At 42.4% G+C, this 15255-nt stretch overlaps 1 protein-coding gene across 1 annotated transcript; it reads right to left on the reverse strand.

Moving 5' to 3' along the window:
- Nucleotides 1–6424: 6424 nt before the first annotated feature.
- On the reverse strand, nucleotides 6425–15138 carry rab35b (RAB35, member RAS oncogene family b). Its single transcript, XM_041862400.2, has 6 exons — nucleotides 14736–15138; nucleotides 11606–11656; nucleotides 11343–11466; nucleotides 7578–7702; nucleotides 6996–7120; nucleotides 6425–6849 (listed from the first exon to the last, which is right to left on the reverse strand). Exons 1-6 carry the CDS (start codon nucleotides 14785–14787, stop codon nucleotides 6721–6723), a joined length of 606 nt encoding a protein of 201 aa, XP_041718334.1. The 5' UTR covers nucleotides 14788–15138; the 3' UTR covers nucleotides 6425–6720.
- Nucleotides 15139–15255: the final 117 nt, after the last annotated feature.

Here is a 15255-nt window from a genome sequence, read left to right on the forward strand (position 1 = left end):
AAATTGGGATCTCTGCGGAAAGGGAGAGGAGGGATGATGTGGGGAAGATTATAAGTTCTACATGTGACTGCTCAGTTCCATCCAAGTAATAACTTTCACGCAATTCACCGAATGTTGTTGAGGTTTGAGTTACACTCAAGTCTACCGATGTTTGATTCAGAGGTGTTCACCGGGGTTGGCCTCAATTCAAATTGAGGGCAGTCAGTTCAGGAAGTAAACAAAAATTACAATTCAATAATCGAAAAAAGGGCAGTTATTTTCAATGACTTCTCAATAAACAGAAAGAAAATGCACATTTCAGAATGTTTTATTTAAATCACTTCCTGAATTGACTACCTTCAATTTGAATTGAGCCCAACCCTGATGTTCACCAGCCAAGCTGCAAAAACATTACCCAGTTAATGGAGCAAGGTCTGCCTTTCTGTCTGTAGTCTAAGCAAGTGTGGGTCAGGGCAGGGGTCCAGGTGGCTCATTGGATTAAAAAAATTAGTGCATTGCAAAATTATTATATATATATTTTTATATATATATACATTTTTGGGAATGTAAAAATGCTTTCAGTGTGTAAACTTTAACGACTAAAACCAAATAGAAAGTATGTAGAAAAGATAATGGAGCTATATATTTTTAAATAATACTCTATAATCTTTGAGAACTTGGAATCAACAAAATAAAAGCCACCATTGATTTTGTTATAATGTTTGAGCATATGAACACAGCATTAGCCATGTCAAAATGTGTAGAATTGCAGAAAGATTGGCTTTAAAACAGCAATTTTCGATTTCAGCTCCATGTACAGTGGGGAGAACAAGTATTTGATACACTGCCGATTTTGCAGGTTTTCCTACTTACAAAGCATGTAGAGGTCTGTAATTTTTATCATAGGTACACTTCAACTGTGAGAGATGGAATCTAAAACAAAAATCCAGAAAATCACATTGTATGATTTTAAAGTAATTAATTTGCATTTTATTGCATGACATAAGTATTTGATCACCTACCAACCAGTAAGAATTCCGGCTCTCACAGACCTGTTAGTTTTTCTTTAAGAAGCCCTCCTGTTCTCCACTCATTACCTGTATTAACTGCACCTGTTTGAACTTGTTACCTGTATAAAAGACACCTGTCCACACACTCAATCAAACAGACTCCAACCTCTCCACAATGGCCAAGACCAGAGAGCTGTGTAAGGACATCAGGGATAAAATTGTAGACCTGCACAAGGCTGGGATGGGCTACAGGACAATAGGCAAGCAGCTTGGTGAGAAGGCAACAACTGTTGGCTCAATTATTAGAAAATGGAAGAAGTTCAAGATGACGGTCAATCACCCTTGGTCTGGGGCTCCATGCAAGATCTCACCTCGTGGGGCATCAATGATCATGAGGAAGGTGAGGGATCAGCCTAGAACTACACGGCAGGACCTGGTCAATGACCTGAAGAGAGCTGGAACCACAGTCTCAAAGAAAACCATTAGTAACACACTACGCCGTCATGGATTAAAATCCTGCAGCGCACGCAAGGTCCCCCTGCTCAAGCCAGTGCATGTCCAGGCCCGTCTGAAGTTTGCCAATGACCATCTGGATGATCCAGAGGAGGAATGGGAGAAGGTCATGTGGTCTGATGAGACAAAAATAGAGCTTTTTGGTCTAAACTCCACTCGCCGTGTTTGGAGGAAGAAGAAGGATGAGTACAACCCCAAGAACACCATCCCAACCGTGAAGCATGGAGGTGGAAACATCATTCTTTGGGGATGCTTTTCTGCAAAGGGGACAGGATGACTGCACCGTATTGAGGGGAGGATGGATGGGGCCATGTATCGCGAGATCTTGGCCAACAGTCTCCTTCCCTCAGTAAGAGCATTGAAGATGGGTCGTGGCTGGGTCTTCCAGCATGACAACGACCCGAAACACACAGCCAGGGCAACTAAGGAGTGGCTCCGTAAGAAGCATCTCAAGGTCCTGGAGTGGCCTAGCCAGTCTCCAGACCTGAACCCAATAGAACATCTTTGGAGGGAGCTGAAAGTCCGTATTGCCCAGCGACAGCCCCAAAACCTGAAGGATCTGGAGAAGGTCTGTATGGAGGAGTGTGCCAAAATCCCTGCTGCAGTGTGTGCAAACCTGGTCAAGACCTACAGGAAACGTATGATCTCTGTAATTGCAAACAAAGGTTTCTGTACCAAATATTAAGTTCTGCTTTTCTGATGTATCAAATACTTATGTCATGCAATAAAATGCAAATTAATTACTTAAAAATCATACAATGTGATTTTCTAGATTTTTGTTTTAGATTCCGTCTCTCACAGTTGAAGTGTACCTATGATAAAAATTACAGACCTCTACATGCTTTGTAAGTAGGAAAACCTAAAAAATCTGCAGTGTATCTAATACTTGTTCTCCCCACTGTAGAATTGCAGGAAATGAGCTTTAAAATGTCATTTTATTTCAGCTCCATGGCACAATGTGTATAATTGCAGGAAATTTGGTCTGTGTATGTTTTTTCACCGCTCAACCCTTATGGTGGGTTGCGACTCAAAAGACACCTCAACTGGTGGGTCACGAAGCAAAAAGGTTTGGGAACCCCTGTCTAAGCAGCTGTAGTGTTGTATTGATCTGAGGGGATGGTTAATTGGGTGTAACACCAGGAGCCGGTCAGCTCTGAAAGGCACTGACTGGCTGCATGATTATAGTGGGCATGAAGCCAACCACACACAGTTAGACTGCAGCCTCAGAACTGAGTGATGAGAAGTTATTCTGCATGCTAACCTAGGGTTGGTTGAACATGGATCAAACATTCACTTTTATAATGAACGAGATCAAACAACACTTACCATGACCAGAATGTAAGATTTCTCATATCCTTGTCTTCTTCTTCAGAATTCTGTAGTAATTTGTGATGTAACAGGCCAAAGGTCTTGAACTCAGCCTCGTGGCCTGTTGGCACCAGAGGGGTATACTACAAACCAAGATCAATGGCTTGGCCAGCTAACTTGGCAAAATATTCTGAAATAACTAAAAATAAAAATAGAAATATGAGCATAAAATGGGCACAGTCTAATTAACTTAACCAAAAACACATATCTAAGCTTTGCTTTCTTAATGGAGCAGAAAATCAATAGTTATTTCTGGTTGTTTATAAAAGTGAGTTGGTCAATTCATTAATCCTTCTTTGTAGTATAGTCCTCTGGTGTTCCTGGGTGTGGCCTCTGGTATAAAAGTTTGGCCGTTCTGTTCATTCAGAGGGGATACGTTCAAGAGCTCTGGCCTGTTAGTTACTTACATCCATGTTATAGTTTTTTCAGTTTAATGTTATGTACTCTTCATGTATATGTTATGTCCACAATTACTGTCAATTGTGTTGTTTTCATTTTCTATTTGAATACTCTCTTTAAAGTCTGTCTCCTGTCCTCAATCTTACTAACCGTTAATCAGCCTGAATGCTGAGGGAAGAGTTGTTCTCCTGCATTGAGTGTGTGTGTGTGTGTGTGTGTATGTGCACGTTGTGTAAAAAGCAGACATTCCATGGAGTGTCACCTGCTTGTCCTTACGGGTCATGTTCTTTGGAATTTCACTTAGTGTTTGTCCTTTTTCATTCACCAATGACAAACATTATTGTTTAGGTTACCAAAATGTTTGGAACCTTCGAAATAGGTAATTGACCATGGTCATTTGGGGAGTAAATTGGGGAATCTGTGGAAGGTCTTGGTATGGATTAATTTTGTATCAGTACACCCATTTCCCCCCTAACTCACCACCATAGGGTAAGAAACATAGCTTTCTGTCAACATTAGTGGACAAGCTTCAATAATGACACTTTTGCTATTTAGCCTTTATAAATGAATGTGGTACTGAACTTAAACAACTCCCCCTTTATCTCCTGACACATTCAAGCTTTTCTGTAATGGCAAGGGACTATATACCCTGCCCAAGTCAATTGAATATGGATAATACACACTGTTGTAAGAGTAATATTTATACGGTCATTAAATGAGATGAGACGACTTTAATGTAGTCATGACACTGAAAAGCAAGATCTCAGATCACAAGTGAACTTAGTATCAAAGACATTCAGTTTGAAATGTTAAGTGAGAATGAACGACAGAGAAATTACATAGAGCTATATGATTTGACACAGGTTACATATGCGTAAGTGTGTATGTATGTGTATTTACGCATTCATATGCATACTCGTTCAAATATTGTACATATGACATGACAAACTAGTTTTTCTATATCGATGATGCTTTCATAAAGAGGTACATAATATTTATGTATTATGATGGGGCTGGAAATGTATAAGAGTATGGTTTTATATTCATAGCAAATTACTATTTTTAGTATTGGGGAAAAAATATCCAAACACTAAATCAGAAGAGATTTTTATAGCAATTTTTCAGGGGAAAACATGCATCCAATGAATGTTTCTATATGTGGAGGCCACTGTGAAAAAATAAAATGGGGACAGAAAAAAGAAAGTGTCTTGGTTGTGTTCTTACTTTGGCTCTTCTCCATATATTGAGAAAAAAGCCCTTGCTGTCTATGGACAAAACGCCATTTACCATGCCACTCATATTCTAAGTAAATGAATGATCTACACTGTGAGTTCATATAGCTTCATTGTGGTCAACAACAAAGAATAAAACAACAGCTTTATAGGACACATTCAAGTGGCACAATTCCTCCATAGTTTTAGTCACAAAAAGCAAGAAGACAGAAGTTCAAAACAAATCAAGGCCAAGCTTCAAATCATTGACAAATGAGAGCAGTCATTGTGTCAAATATTTATTTTAAAACGTTTATTGATTAAATTCATGTAGGGAAAACAAATAGTAGATCTCTTTTCTCCAGTGTACAGCAAACCACAGCTGGTAAGTGTGTTTCAACCATAGCACACGAGGCATGTCAATACATGCACAGTTACGTGTGCGAATGTGTATGTTCTATATATTGAATATAAACACAAATATATTTACATACACAATGAATAGAAATCATAGTCAAATTTGATACCATTTCTTCACTGCCTGGCATGCATCACCTAGCGCTCAGGTTGTGGCATTGTCATGTGCCCCACCCCAATGGTTGTCTGGTTAGGGTCACAGACATTTCCCAACTCCACATCATGACCACCTCAGCCTACACCAGCTATACTCAAGCAGAGGAATAGGTATTCAGGGCCAAGATGTGTGTAGGAGAGTGCTGAGGCTAGGGTTTCCATTTCTCCATCACTAATGCTCCCCCATAGGAGGAACCTGTCATACTGCCTGCCTGCCACACTCACAGTCAAGCAGAACACTTCAGTTGAACGGGTAACCAGATTATGACAAGTCCTAGATAAAAACATGACACCACCAGGCATAAACATGTGTTAACAGTTCAGAACATCTTGCAAGCTGAAAATCCTGGACAATTTATGAATACTAAATGCATGTCAGATACCATATAAATACCCCTTCAAACAAAGTGTTTCGTGCTGAACACACACACACACACGACTAACCAGTTTGCTACAGTACAGGGTTAGTGCACTGACTCCCATTTCTTGTCAACACAGTCCTGGCACAAACCAAATGCACCCTGCACTGATGATAAAGATGTTAAATATCATTAAAATGCCCCACAGGTGACCAAAGCTAAGGGGGTTAAATCCATAGCTGTGAAGAGGTGCTGATATGAGGGTGTTTGGTGCATGGGAGTCCTGCCGCTGGAGTGTGATTAGAGAGAGCGGCACTGGGCTCCCCCCGAGGGCTACCCAGGCATTAACCCAAAACTACTACGCCCAGAGGGCCTCTATCGCAACAGTCCAACAGGGAAAGCCAAATAACTAACTTTTCATTCAAATCACATATTGGCAGTATCATTGTTTTTAAAAAAATGTGGAAGACTTTTTTTTCTTCTTTTAAAAGTAAACTTAGAGCACGATAAGACTGCAGTGGTGATGGCAGAGCATTGTGTCCCAGGGCCATGGGAGTGGTTCACTGCTCTGACCAGCTCTCTAAAAACAGGTCGTTGGCTGATCGATCAACATTACTGGAGGTTAAAGGGGAGAGGAGAAAAAGCTTGGCAACTATTTTACAAAGAGAAACAAAGAAGATAGAAGTCACCAATTCTGTCCATTGGATTAGTTGCTAAAGGGTGCCCATCAATCATCTTCCTCAAGTCAAAAACAAACTAGTTCATGATCAGTTGGTGTGAACCATGGTAAATAAAGGTGTCTGAAAAGTCTAAATAAAAATGTACAAAGGTTATGAATCCCTTCCCCCATACCCCATCCAGTTATTCCATTTAGACCCCCGCCCCCAAAAACAAAAAAAATCATCCAAAAAGGTGAGTCCTCCTCTTCATGTGCAGAGTTTCACTTAACTCGTAATGTCCCGTGTGAAGTGGAATGACAAGGAGAAAATAGATACAGATGTAAGAATATTTGTATATGCATATAGAAATCAGAGCATTATGGCTGTCAGTTTTCAGCTTGCAGATCCCTCAAGAAAGGAGGATCTTTTAAATATTGCCCATCTGCTGAATTCCAAATAAAACTTGATCTGACTAATAAAATCTGTACATTTTTTGTTTTTAAGTCTTCTTGATTTGTTTGTTCAAAGGGGACCGTTTATTTCATTGTATATTTATTAAATCTATCTTAATTTAGATGCTTGGAGTCCCATCCCGTGTGACTTCTCTGAAGCAGACGCTGGTGGTCTTTGTGATTGGAGTTCGAGTTCGCTAGCAGCACTTTTTCTTTCGTTTACTGTTCTTGGAGAGTTTGACCACGTCGTTCTGTTGCTGCTGCTGCTGCTTGGCCAGCACCTCCTTCTTGGCTCTTAGCACTAACTCTGTGATGCAGTTAAACATCTGTGGGGAAAACACAAAACATGGTGAACACAATCAACTATAACATTTTAGGATGAGAGCTTGTTTTCTTCCCCATGTCCCATGCACAACTCTACCCCCTCAACTTTCCCCTACTATTATCGGAGGGCCTCTGACCAATGACTTACCTCTTCAACATTGATGTTCTCTTTCGCACTCGTCTCAAAGAGGTTGATGCTCATCTGCTCTGCAAACTTCTGTGCGTCAGTCGTCTCCACCACCTTTGAGTTGGGGTCATCGTTCTTGTTTCCCACTGAGGGACAATACGAATAGGAAGACCATTTGAGCTTTCTCAACACCAAGTAGGGACTATAAAGTATTTTATTTTTTCCCAAATTCCATTTAGCATTTTCCCAAATTCCTCTTTTCACATTTTTTTCTGTTTTTCAACTCTCGAAAGTAACTTTTTATTTGTTTTAGAAACAAATAAATTGGATGTTCTGAGTCCATGTCAATGCAAAAAATAAGAAACGTGTGAACCCCACACACGCAGACAGGGTGAAACGTGCAAATTAATACATTTTTCTAATTACTTCAAAAAACCTAATTAATGTTCTACTAACTTAATCACATCTTTGAATATTCCGTTTTAATGTCTGGATTCCACGATTCCATCCGCAACACGGATTTCATAAGGCCCTTTACAAGGGTCCCTGATGCAACAACACTGCACTGGGTAAAGGTCTTTGAAACAGGTGGACTGGACTCACCTAATATTCGACAGACATCATCACAGTTCTGGTTGATTTCATGTAGCCATCGTTTCACATTGACAAAAGACTCGGCACTCGTGACATCATATACCACTATGACCCCATGTGTTCCCCGGTAGTATCTGGAGACAGAGAGAAAGAGAGCGAGAGAGCTGTCAGCATTTTGATTTACATTTCATGTCCACTAGGGGGAGCCCAACTCAGAGAGAACAGAGTCAAACTACAGGTAACTGCCAAAATAAAGGAAACACTTCAATAAATGAGGGACACAGAGTATTTTGAAAACAGGTTCTTCCAAAAAGCTGTGGTTCCTGAGTTAATGAAGCAATTAACATCACATCATGTTTAGGGTAATATATAAAAGATGCCCAGTTGCCCATCATTTTGCCTACCATGGCTAGAAGAGATCTCAGTGACTTTGAAAGGGGGGTCACAAAGAAGCATAGGGGGTTTAAAGGGTATGTGTGTCACCAGATCAACCCAATTGAACACTTATGGGAGATTCTGGAGCGGCGCCTGAGACAGCATTTTCCACCATCACCACCAAAACACCAAATGATGGAATTTCTCTTGGAAGACTGGTGTTCCATCCCTCCAATAGTGCTCCAGACCCCTGTAGAATCTATACCAAGGCACACTGAAGCTGTTCTAGTGGCCCAACACCCTATTAAGACACTTTGTTGGTGTTCCTCAATTTTGGCAATTACCTGTATTACACAAACACACATGAGATGTTCAATCAATCCCAACAAACTGATGTTAACAAAGCAAAAAGTATGATTGAAGACAAATGAGCCCAGGACTGCCCATGCTCACATGAAGTAGAAATGCTTCCTTATGATCCCAGACCAGGGTTCCCCCAATAGATGGCCCGCGGGCCATATTCTGCGATTTTATTTACCCTAAGTTGAATGTTTTTTATTTATTTATTATATATACACACACACAATTTGTTCTTGGACATAAGACTAAAAATCACCAGTAAATGAGCTCAAAGTGATTTTAATTTAGAAAATCTGTTCAAGTATTCCCACGCATAAATAGAGAGGCATATGTGATCGTATCCCAATGTAATTAAGGTTTGAAATTATTCTGTTTTTTTGTCAAATACTATATCTGTTCTTCAAATCAAATCAAATCTTGCGGTCAATTTGCAGTGTACAATTGATTTAGAACTATGTTCCGGCCCATGACCATCCGCTCAAGGAACGACTCGTCCTACGGCTGAATGAAATTGGGGATAGGGACCACCTGCCACTGACGCAAACCGATTCCAATAAAGGGCACAATATAACAATACTGTATTTCCTTTCGTCACCCTCTAACAGCCAAAATGAACTGAAAGCGTATTACATATACACCGACTCCACATGCCGCTCGGAGTTCAATAATCCCTATTACTGTTCCTGAAAATATGAGAGCAGGAAGTGGTGTGTCTCTGAGGCAGGGCAGGGCAGCAGTCGGCAGGAAACGGGAGCGGATGCTTATCACAGGAATATGACAGATGTACATGGAGGGGAAAGGCAGAGATGCAAGTAGAGGACAGTCACAGTATTCATGAAAACCTGCAGCCCCCCCCCCCCCAAAGAGAGGGCGCATCCCCTATCTGACTGCAATGCACCACACACAATACGCCTTTCAAAGGGCTGTGTGTGTGTGTGTGTGAGATTGCATTGGCCTGACAGAAGCGTTGTCTATCACAGCCCAGCAGTAACGGACCAGTCAGCGGGGGCGTTCTGCACATATGAATGGAGAACCACAAACACGCAGCAGGCACAGGGGCAAGACTCCCAGTCCCTCCCTCCACCACACACACACAGGCTGCTGTCCACTACAAAGACACATATTCAGACAGACATATGGCAGCTATGGACTGTGACTGACTGAAAGACAGACATATGGTTAAACACAGCCTGGCTGGGCTGACCACCGACTAACGGAGGTGGGGTTTCCCCACTCCAGCACGGAGGGCTCTGTGAGCCATCCCGATCCTGAAATTCACTTAGGCCTAATGAGGCACCATGCCACTACTTCTCCACAATTAATCAGCAAAAACAACCAGGCAGCACTCGCCACCTCCCTCCTCACACAGCCAGCCAGGTTTCCTCAGCTCTGCAGCAGACACACCGACTCCATTTTGTAGACTTGTAGGAGGTATTCCACAGGAAAACCAGCAGATCTGTTTGAGGGGAAAATCACCATATTTTCCAGAGGGGACTTGTGGAAAAATCCACAGGTTCGAATGCCTCCCTTTCTGAACACCTTTTTTAAATTTATTTTTATTGAGTGAATGGCCAAAGCGGCAAGGTTTCTAATTTCTCCACACTTTCATAGTCCCAGGCAATCAAAGCCAAACAGTATCAACGTTCTGTACAGTCCTTGTCAAAGTCCAAAGGGGTAATGGTTTTTATACGCTGTGCTGTCCATGTCAGATGGTTGTTAGGTGCTGTAATGCGGACTAGCTCACAGACCTTTAGTCCACCCTCCTGAGTGACGGCATTCTTGTTCAGGAACATGGACTACTCATCACTACACATATTTCTCATGACAGAGAGGAGAATGGCTGGACACTCTCTCTCATCCACTTCAGCTTAGGAAGTACTCGTTTGAGAGAAGATACCAACCATAGTTCAAAAACGAATATGAATTCAGAGAGGAATGTCTTCCAATTCTGTTTTTACTTGTAATTTGTGCCACAATTGAAAAAAGGCAATGACGTGACCATATTCCACTTGGCACATTACGAGAAACATTTATGATCCCTCTGACAGCCGGCTCAATACCGGTGTCCCAAGAAACCTAGGCTCCACACTGCACAGGAGGAATTATCTGTCAAACATGCAGCCATGGTACGCAACGGACAGAAAATGTGAACATTTGGAGAGTGAGGGCAAGGACAAGAAAAGGAAAAAAAGAATTTCCATTGGAACAAATGATGTACATAAAACAAGGTGAAGCAAATCCAAGGGGATGACACCCAAGTGAGAGAGGCATTGAGCTCCAATCTTTACTGTCCTATAATTCTGTGTGACTAAAACCCACCTGTTACTAAAATCTGTAATTAGGCTCTGTGGGGAATTCCATCAGTTTCCAAAAAGAGCATGGAAGTTATTCTAGAGGTCTTTGAAGTACTTGCTCAAACTATCTTGAAAGGCTAGCCTCGTAAAATATCCCCTAAATATCAGCTGACATGTGTTTGAATGTTGTGTGGTTAATGGGACACATGAGTCTTGCTAACAGCCCAGTGTGAAAGTGAAAGTCAGTCTTGCTAACAGCCCAGTGTGAAAGTCAGTCTTGCTAACAGCCCAGTGTGAAAGTGAAAGTCAGTCTTGCTAACAGCCCAGTGTGAAAGTCAGTCTTGCTAACAGCCCAGTGTGAAAGTGAAAGTCAGTCTTGCTAACAGCCCAGTGTGAAAGTGAAAGTCAGTCTTGCTAACAGCCCAGTGTGAAAGTCAGTCTTGCTAACAGCCCAGTGTGAAAGTGAAAGTCAGTCTTGCTAACAGCCCAGTGTGAAAGTCAGTCTTGCTAACAGCCCAGTGTGAAAGTGAAAGTCAGTCTTGCTAACAGCCCAGTGTGAAAGTCAGTCTTGCTAACAGCCCAGTGTGAAAGTGAGTGTTGCTAACAGCCCAGTGTGAAAGTGAAAGTCAGTCTTGCTAACAGCCCAGTGTGAAAGTGAAAGTCAGTCTTGCTAACAGCCCAGTGTGAAAGTGAGTGTTGCTAACAGCCCAGTGTGAAAGTGAGTGTTGCCTCTGCCTGTACTTACGTGGAGGTGATGGTGCGGAAGCGCTCCTGTCCTGCCGTATCCCAGATCTGCAGCTTCACCTTCTCCCCATTGATCACCACTGTCCGGATCTTGAAGTCCACTCCAATTGTGGTGATGTAGCTACCTGCCAACAGGTTATAAGACACAGTGTTTGATTTGCAAGGCAAATACTCGCAATAGTGCGAGTTGGACAGTTGTTAAAATGCAACAGACCAAATGACCCATAACCTGCTAGGGGGGTTAGGAGTAACATTTACTCTTACCTGAAAAAGTGTTGTCTGCAAACCGCAGGAGGAGACTGCTCTTCCCCACTCCTGAAATGGAGAGAAAAGGACAGGTTGAGTCAGGTTAAAAAGGCTCACAACAAGCTAGGCAGGAGATTCGATTTCTTACCACCCTTTAATTATGACATTTAAGCTACACAGAGGTTTGTATAAGTAAGCTAACTTGAAGGAAGATTGATTTATCTGACTTCGGGTTGTTTTGTAAACATATGCTTGCCACTGTGCCACCAAGGAGTTAACAGATCTCCACAGGTTTTTCTCTCTAATCATGAAAGAGCCAGGAAGAATAAGAGGACCATAACCACCTAAAACTAGGCTGGTGTGTCTCCTGACCTCTTTAGTATAGGTAAATTAGCTCAGTCAGCCAGCCCTTGAATGCATGCACTCAGACAAATACATGTTATCTAGCGTAGCCTTTGTATAAGGACAGTGATAACTGAACTCTGCATAACCTTTAGTAGGTTAAAGATCACAATAATACTGAGGAGAAGGTTTGATACAAATGATGCAGGTCAGGTACAGATCATAACATCCTGGGACTGTTTCGCAAATAACTTTGTACTGTGCACCAATAAGCAATGAAGTAACACATTCAGCGAATTCCCCAAGAGGCACAGACAGGTGGCTAGCTAACCGTCAGGTGAGTTGGCCAAAAAGTCAGCGCTGAACTGTGAGTCCAGGAGGAGGGACTAACAGCTCAGATCAGTTGCTAGCTGAAGGTAATGTGATCGTGGCTGGCTGCAGTTGATTGGTCCCGAGTTAAAAGCCAATCAGAAAACAAATCCCTCTGATCACTCACTGATCTCTGGAGTCTTGTTCTTTCACCAGACTCAACATTACTTACAGCTACAAGAAACAGAGATAGTGTTCTTTACGTGGGTGGAACATCCTTTTAACAATACTGTCACCTATCAGGCCACTAACAACCACATAAGCCTAACATTCACACAGACAGAGCATCTGGGGAATCCCAGTGCTCTACTGCATCACACATTCCTCCCTGTTGATGTCCAATCAGGAGGATAATAAGAGTTCTGTCATGCTCTAACAGCTACCCAGACAAAGCAGAACCAGATCACTATATAGGCTATATCATTATCATCTTTTAAATCAGGCCCTGTCATATGCCAGGAAAACCAATCTTTGTTTTGAATGATGGACTGGACAGTCTAGTCAGTCAGCAGGGCCGGAACGTTACCAGTATCGCGATGCTCGTTAATATTATGGCAAGGAAACAAAACACAAAGCGGATTTAACTTCTTTAAGAAAACAGCCCTAATGTTGGAAACAAACATTATGTTGTCATCCAGAGTCACATTTATTTATTTTCCAAGCTATAGCACACACATTTTACATACAGCAGTTTTTAAAGGACCAAAGATTGTCTGCTTCATGTTGGCAAAAAAATATTGCAATACTGGTATCATCCCAGCCCCATCAGTCAGTCTTGATAAGAGTGAATGATAATCAATGACTGGGTAAGTCGAGGGGAAACCCGTTGAAGCTCTGGTACCAGGCATGTCCATATCTGGTCTGACTGGTAAAACAGCCCTCAGTGATACTTGGGAAGACGTATCAGTGCAGCCCTGTCTGTGAAGGAGTACTTAGCTGTCATATAGGAACCTGTGGTGAAGATATAGGCCATTGCCTGCTCACAACTGTGTCCAGGGCAATGATAAGCAAAAGCCACAAAATACAGTACATCATTCAAATCCTCAGTACTATCTTTTGGCCAGGTAACAAAGGTGAGGCACAGTCGCCTGGGTGGGTGCCAGTCGATTTCTGCTTTGTTATCATGGAAAAACACCAGCTACAGTTGAGGTGGACCTCTGTCAGTCCAAATACTGGTTTTCCTTGACCAATTACCTGCAGAGGGACCAAGAGGAGCAGAAAGGTACCCTTGATCAGAGCTCCTAAACCCTGTATGTCAGATCAATCTGTGCAGCAATTGAATGTTTAGGCTGTGTGAGACAAGGGGGGGAGGAGGACTAGCATTTGAGCATTGGTTTAAGTCTTCCCTGAATCTCATAAAAGTGGTACCAATACTGGTTCCAGACTGCAGCCGAGGGGACACAGGGCCCTCTGTGTCTGTGGTAGTAAAAGGGCTGCTGTCTTGCCCACTATTGTGATCAGCCAGCTGATGGGGTAGTGCCAGGACTGGCAGTGTCAATGGCTGCAAGGATCTTTACCGACAAAGGGATTGTGGAGTTGGAAATGCAATGTTAGTGTAGATTTCTTTTCACATGAATGCAACAGTCTTTAGAATTAAAATGAACATGGTGGGAAAAAACTGCAAATGAAGTGGTAGTATGGTTCTTAATATACCTTATATTCTGGAATTCAGGCATTAGTTGGATCTTGATAGGAAACAATTTCAATTCCTTCCTCATTGGTCTACAAACGTTAGGCCCCAAGCTAGGGTATCATCTAGAAATCATTCAAGGCTCACTGTAAACAACGCTGCACTTGATGCAATCAGTATCACATAAATATTGCTAGTTAGCTATAGTTAACATTCCTTCACACAGGGAACATGCTGCAGAAACGAATTTTTTTTCTAACTACATTGACAAACCACCTAATGTTACCTAGTTAACTAGCCAGCACCCCGGAGTAGCTGGTTGTCAACTCAAGGGAGGCTAGTTTTCTAGCTCCTGGGCTAACAAAACAAATACGATCCAATAGTTAACGTTGACTGGCTAGTTAGCTAGCATGCTAACAACACTTGGCTAGTTGTAAGAAATAAGTCAAATGTTGAACTACAATGTTCATACTTGCAACACCATAATAGCTAGTTAGGTAAATATCCCGACAAATAACAAAAACAAATATTTCAATGGATGGAATTCGTCCCAGTGCAGTGTGGCAGTACTAGACGCTATCGTGCAGCGAGCAATATCTGGCCTGATCGGCTGACATGCCCTGCGATGCGCTAGTGTCATTGCTCAAAAATATTGATGTGCATTTTAAAAACTACACATAGTAACGTAGACGTTCACTTAAAAATTAGTCCAAATTCACGCTAGGAACCTCGACCTACTTTTCTGCGACTCATTGTGTAAAAACCTGGAGGCCCATTTCCCGTCACGCATCCCCGGTATTCGCTTACCACTATCACCGATGATGAGCAGCTTGAATAGGTAATCATAGTCCCTGGCCATGCCGGTAGTTGGTGGGTTACCCCCGCCTTTTGCCGTTTACTCTGCTCTACCTATCGACTTGCTGTCCGAACCCTTGGCTTGTCGTACACCAGCACTACCCTCGATGCCCAATTGCTAGCCCCCAAGCCGGCGGCTTTTTTCTCGGGGATTCGAGGTGTCAGCAATACTCTCCCTCCGCTACAAATAGCCGGAACTCCGTTTCCTTCTCTGGTAGTGGCTGCACCCAACCCCTACGCGACCCAAGCTCACTGCGCAGACGCACGACAAAGTCGTGGGCCCATTGATGGAGGGTGCTATTGACTTCAGGTTGGCACCTTTTTTTCCATTGGTTCCCGACTAACTCTACACCCTTGACCAGGGCCTTGTTTAGCAGATGCAGGGTGCTGTTGACTTCAGATTGGCACATTTCCATTTGTTCGTGAATAACTACACCACGTGTCAAACTCATTCCATGGTGGGCCGTGTCTG

Source organism: Coregonus clupeaformis, chromosome 18 (assembly GCF_020615455.1).
Source record: "Coregonus clupeaformis isolate EN_2021a chromosome 18, ASM2061545v1, whole genome shotgun sequence".
Taxonomy (NCBI): domain Eukaryota; kingdom Metazoa; phylum Chordata; class Actinopteri; order Salmoniformes; family Salmonidae; genus Coregonus; species Coregonus clupeaformis.

Excerpts from the sequence above, each read along its gene's own strand:
- rab35b (XM_041862400.2), bottom strand. The coding sequence starts at position 14,787 with ATGGCCAGGGACTATGATTACCTATTCAAGCTGCTCATCATCGGTGAT. Across the intron at positions 7,703-11,342 it reads TTCCGCACCATCACCTCCAC|ATACTACCGGGGAACACATG; the intron begins GTAAGTACAGGC and ends CTCTGTCTCCAG. Across the intron at positions 7,121-7,577 it reads TGATGTCTGTCGAATATTAG|TGGGAAACAAGAACGATGAC; the intron begins GTGAGTCCAGTC and ends ATTGTCCCTCAG.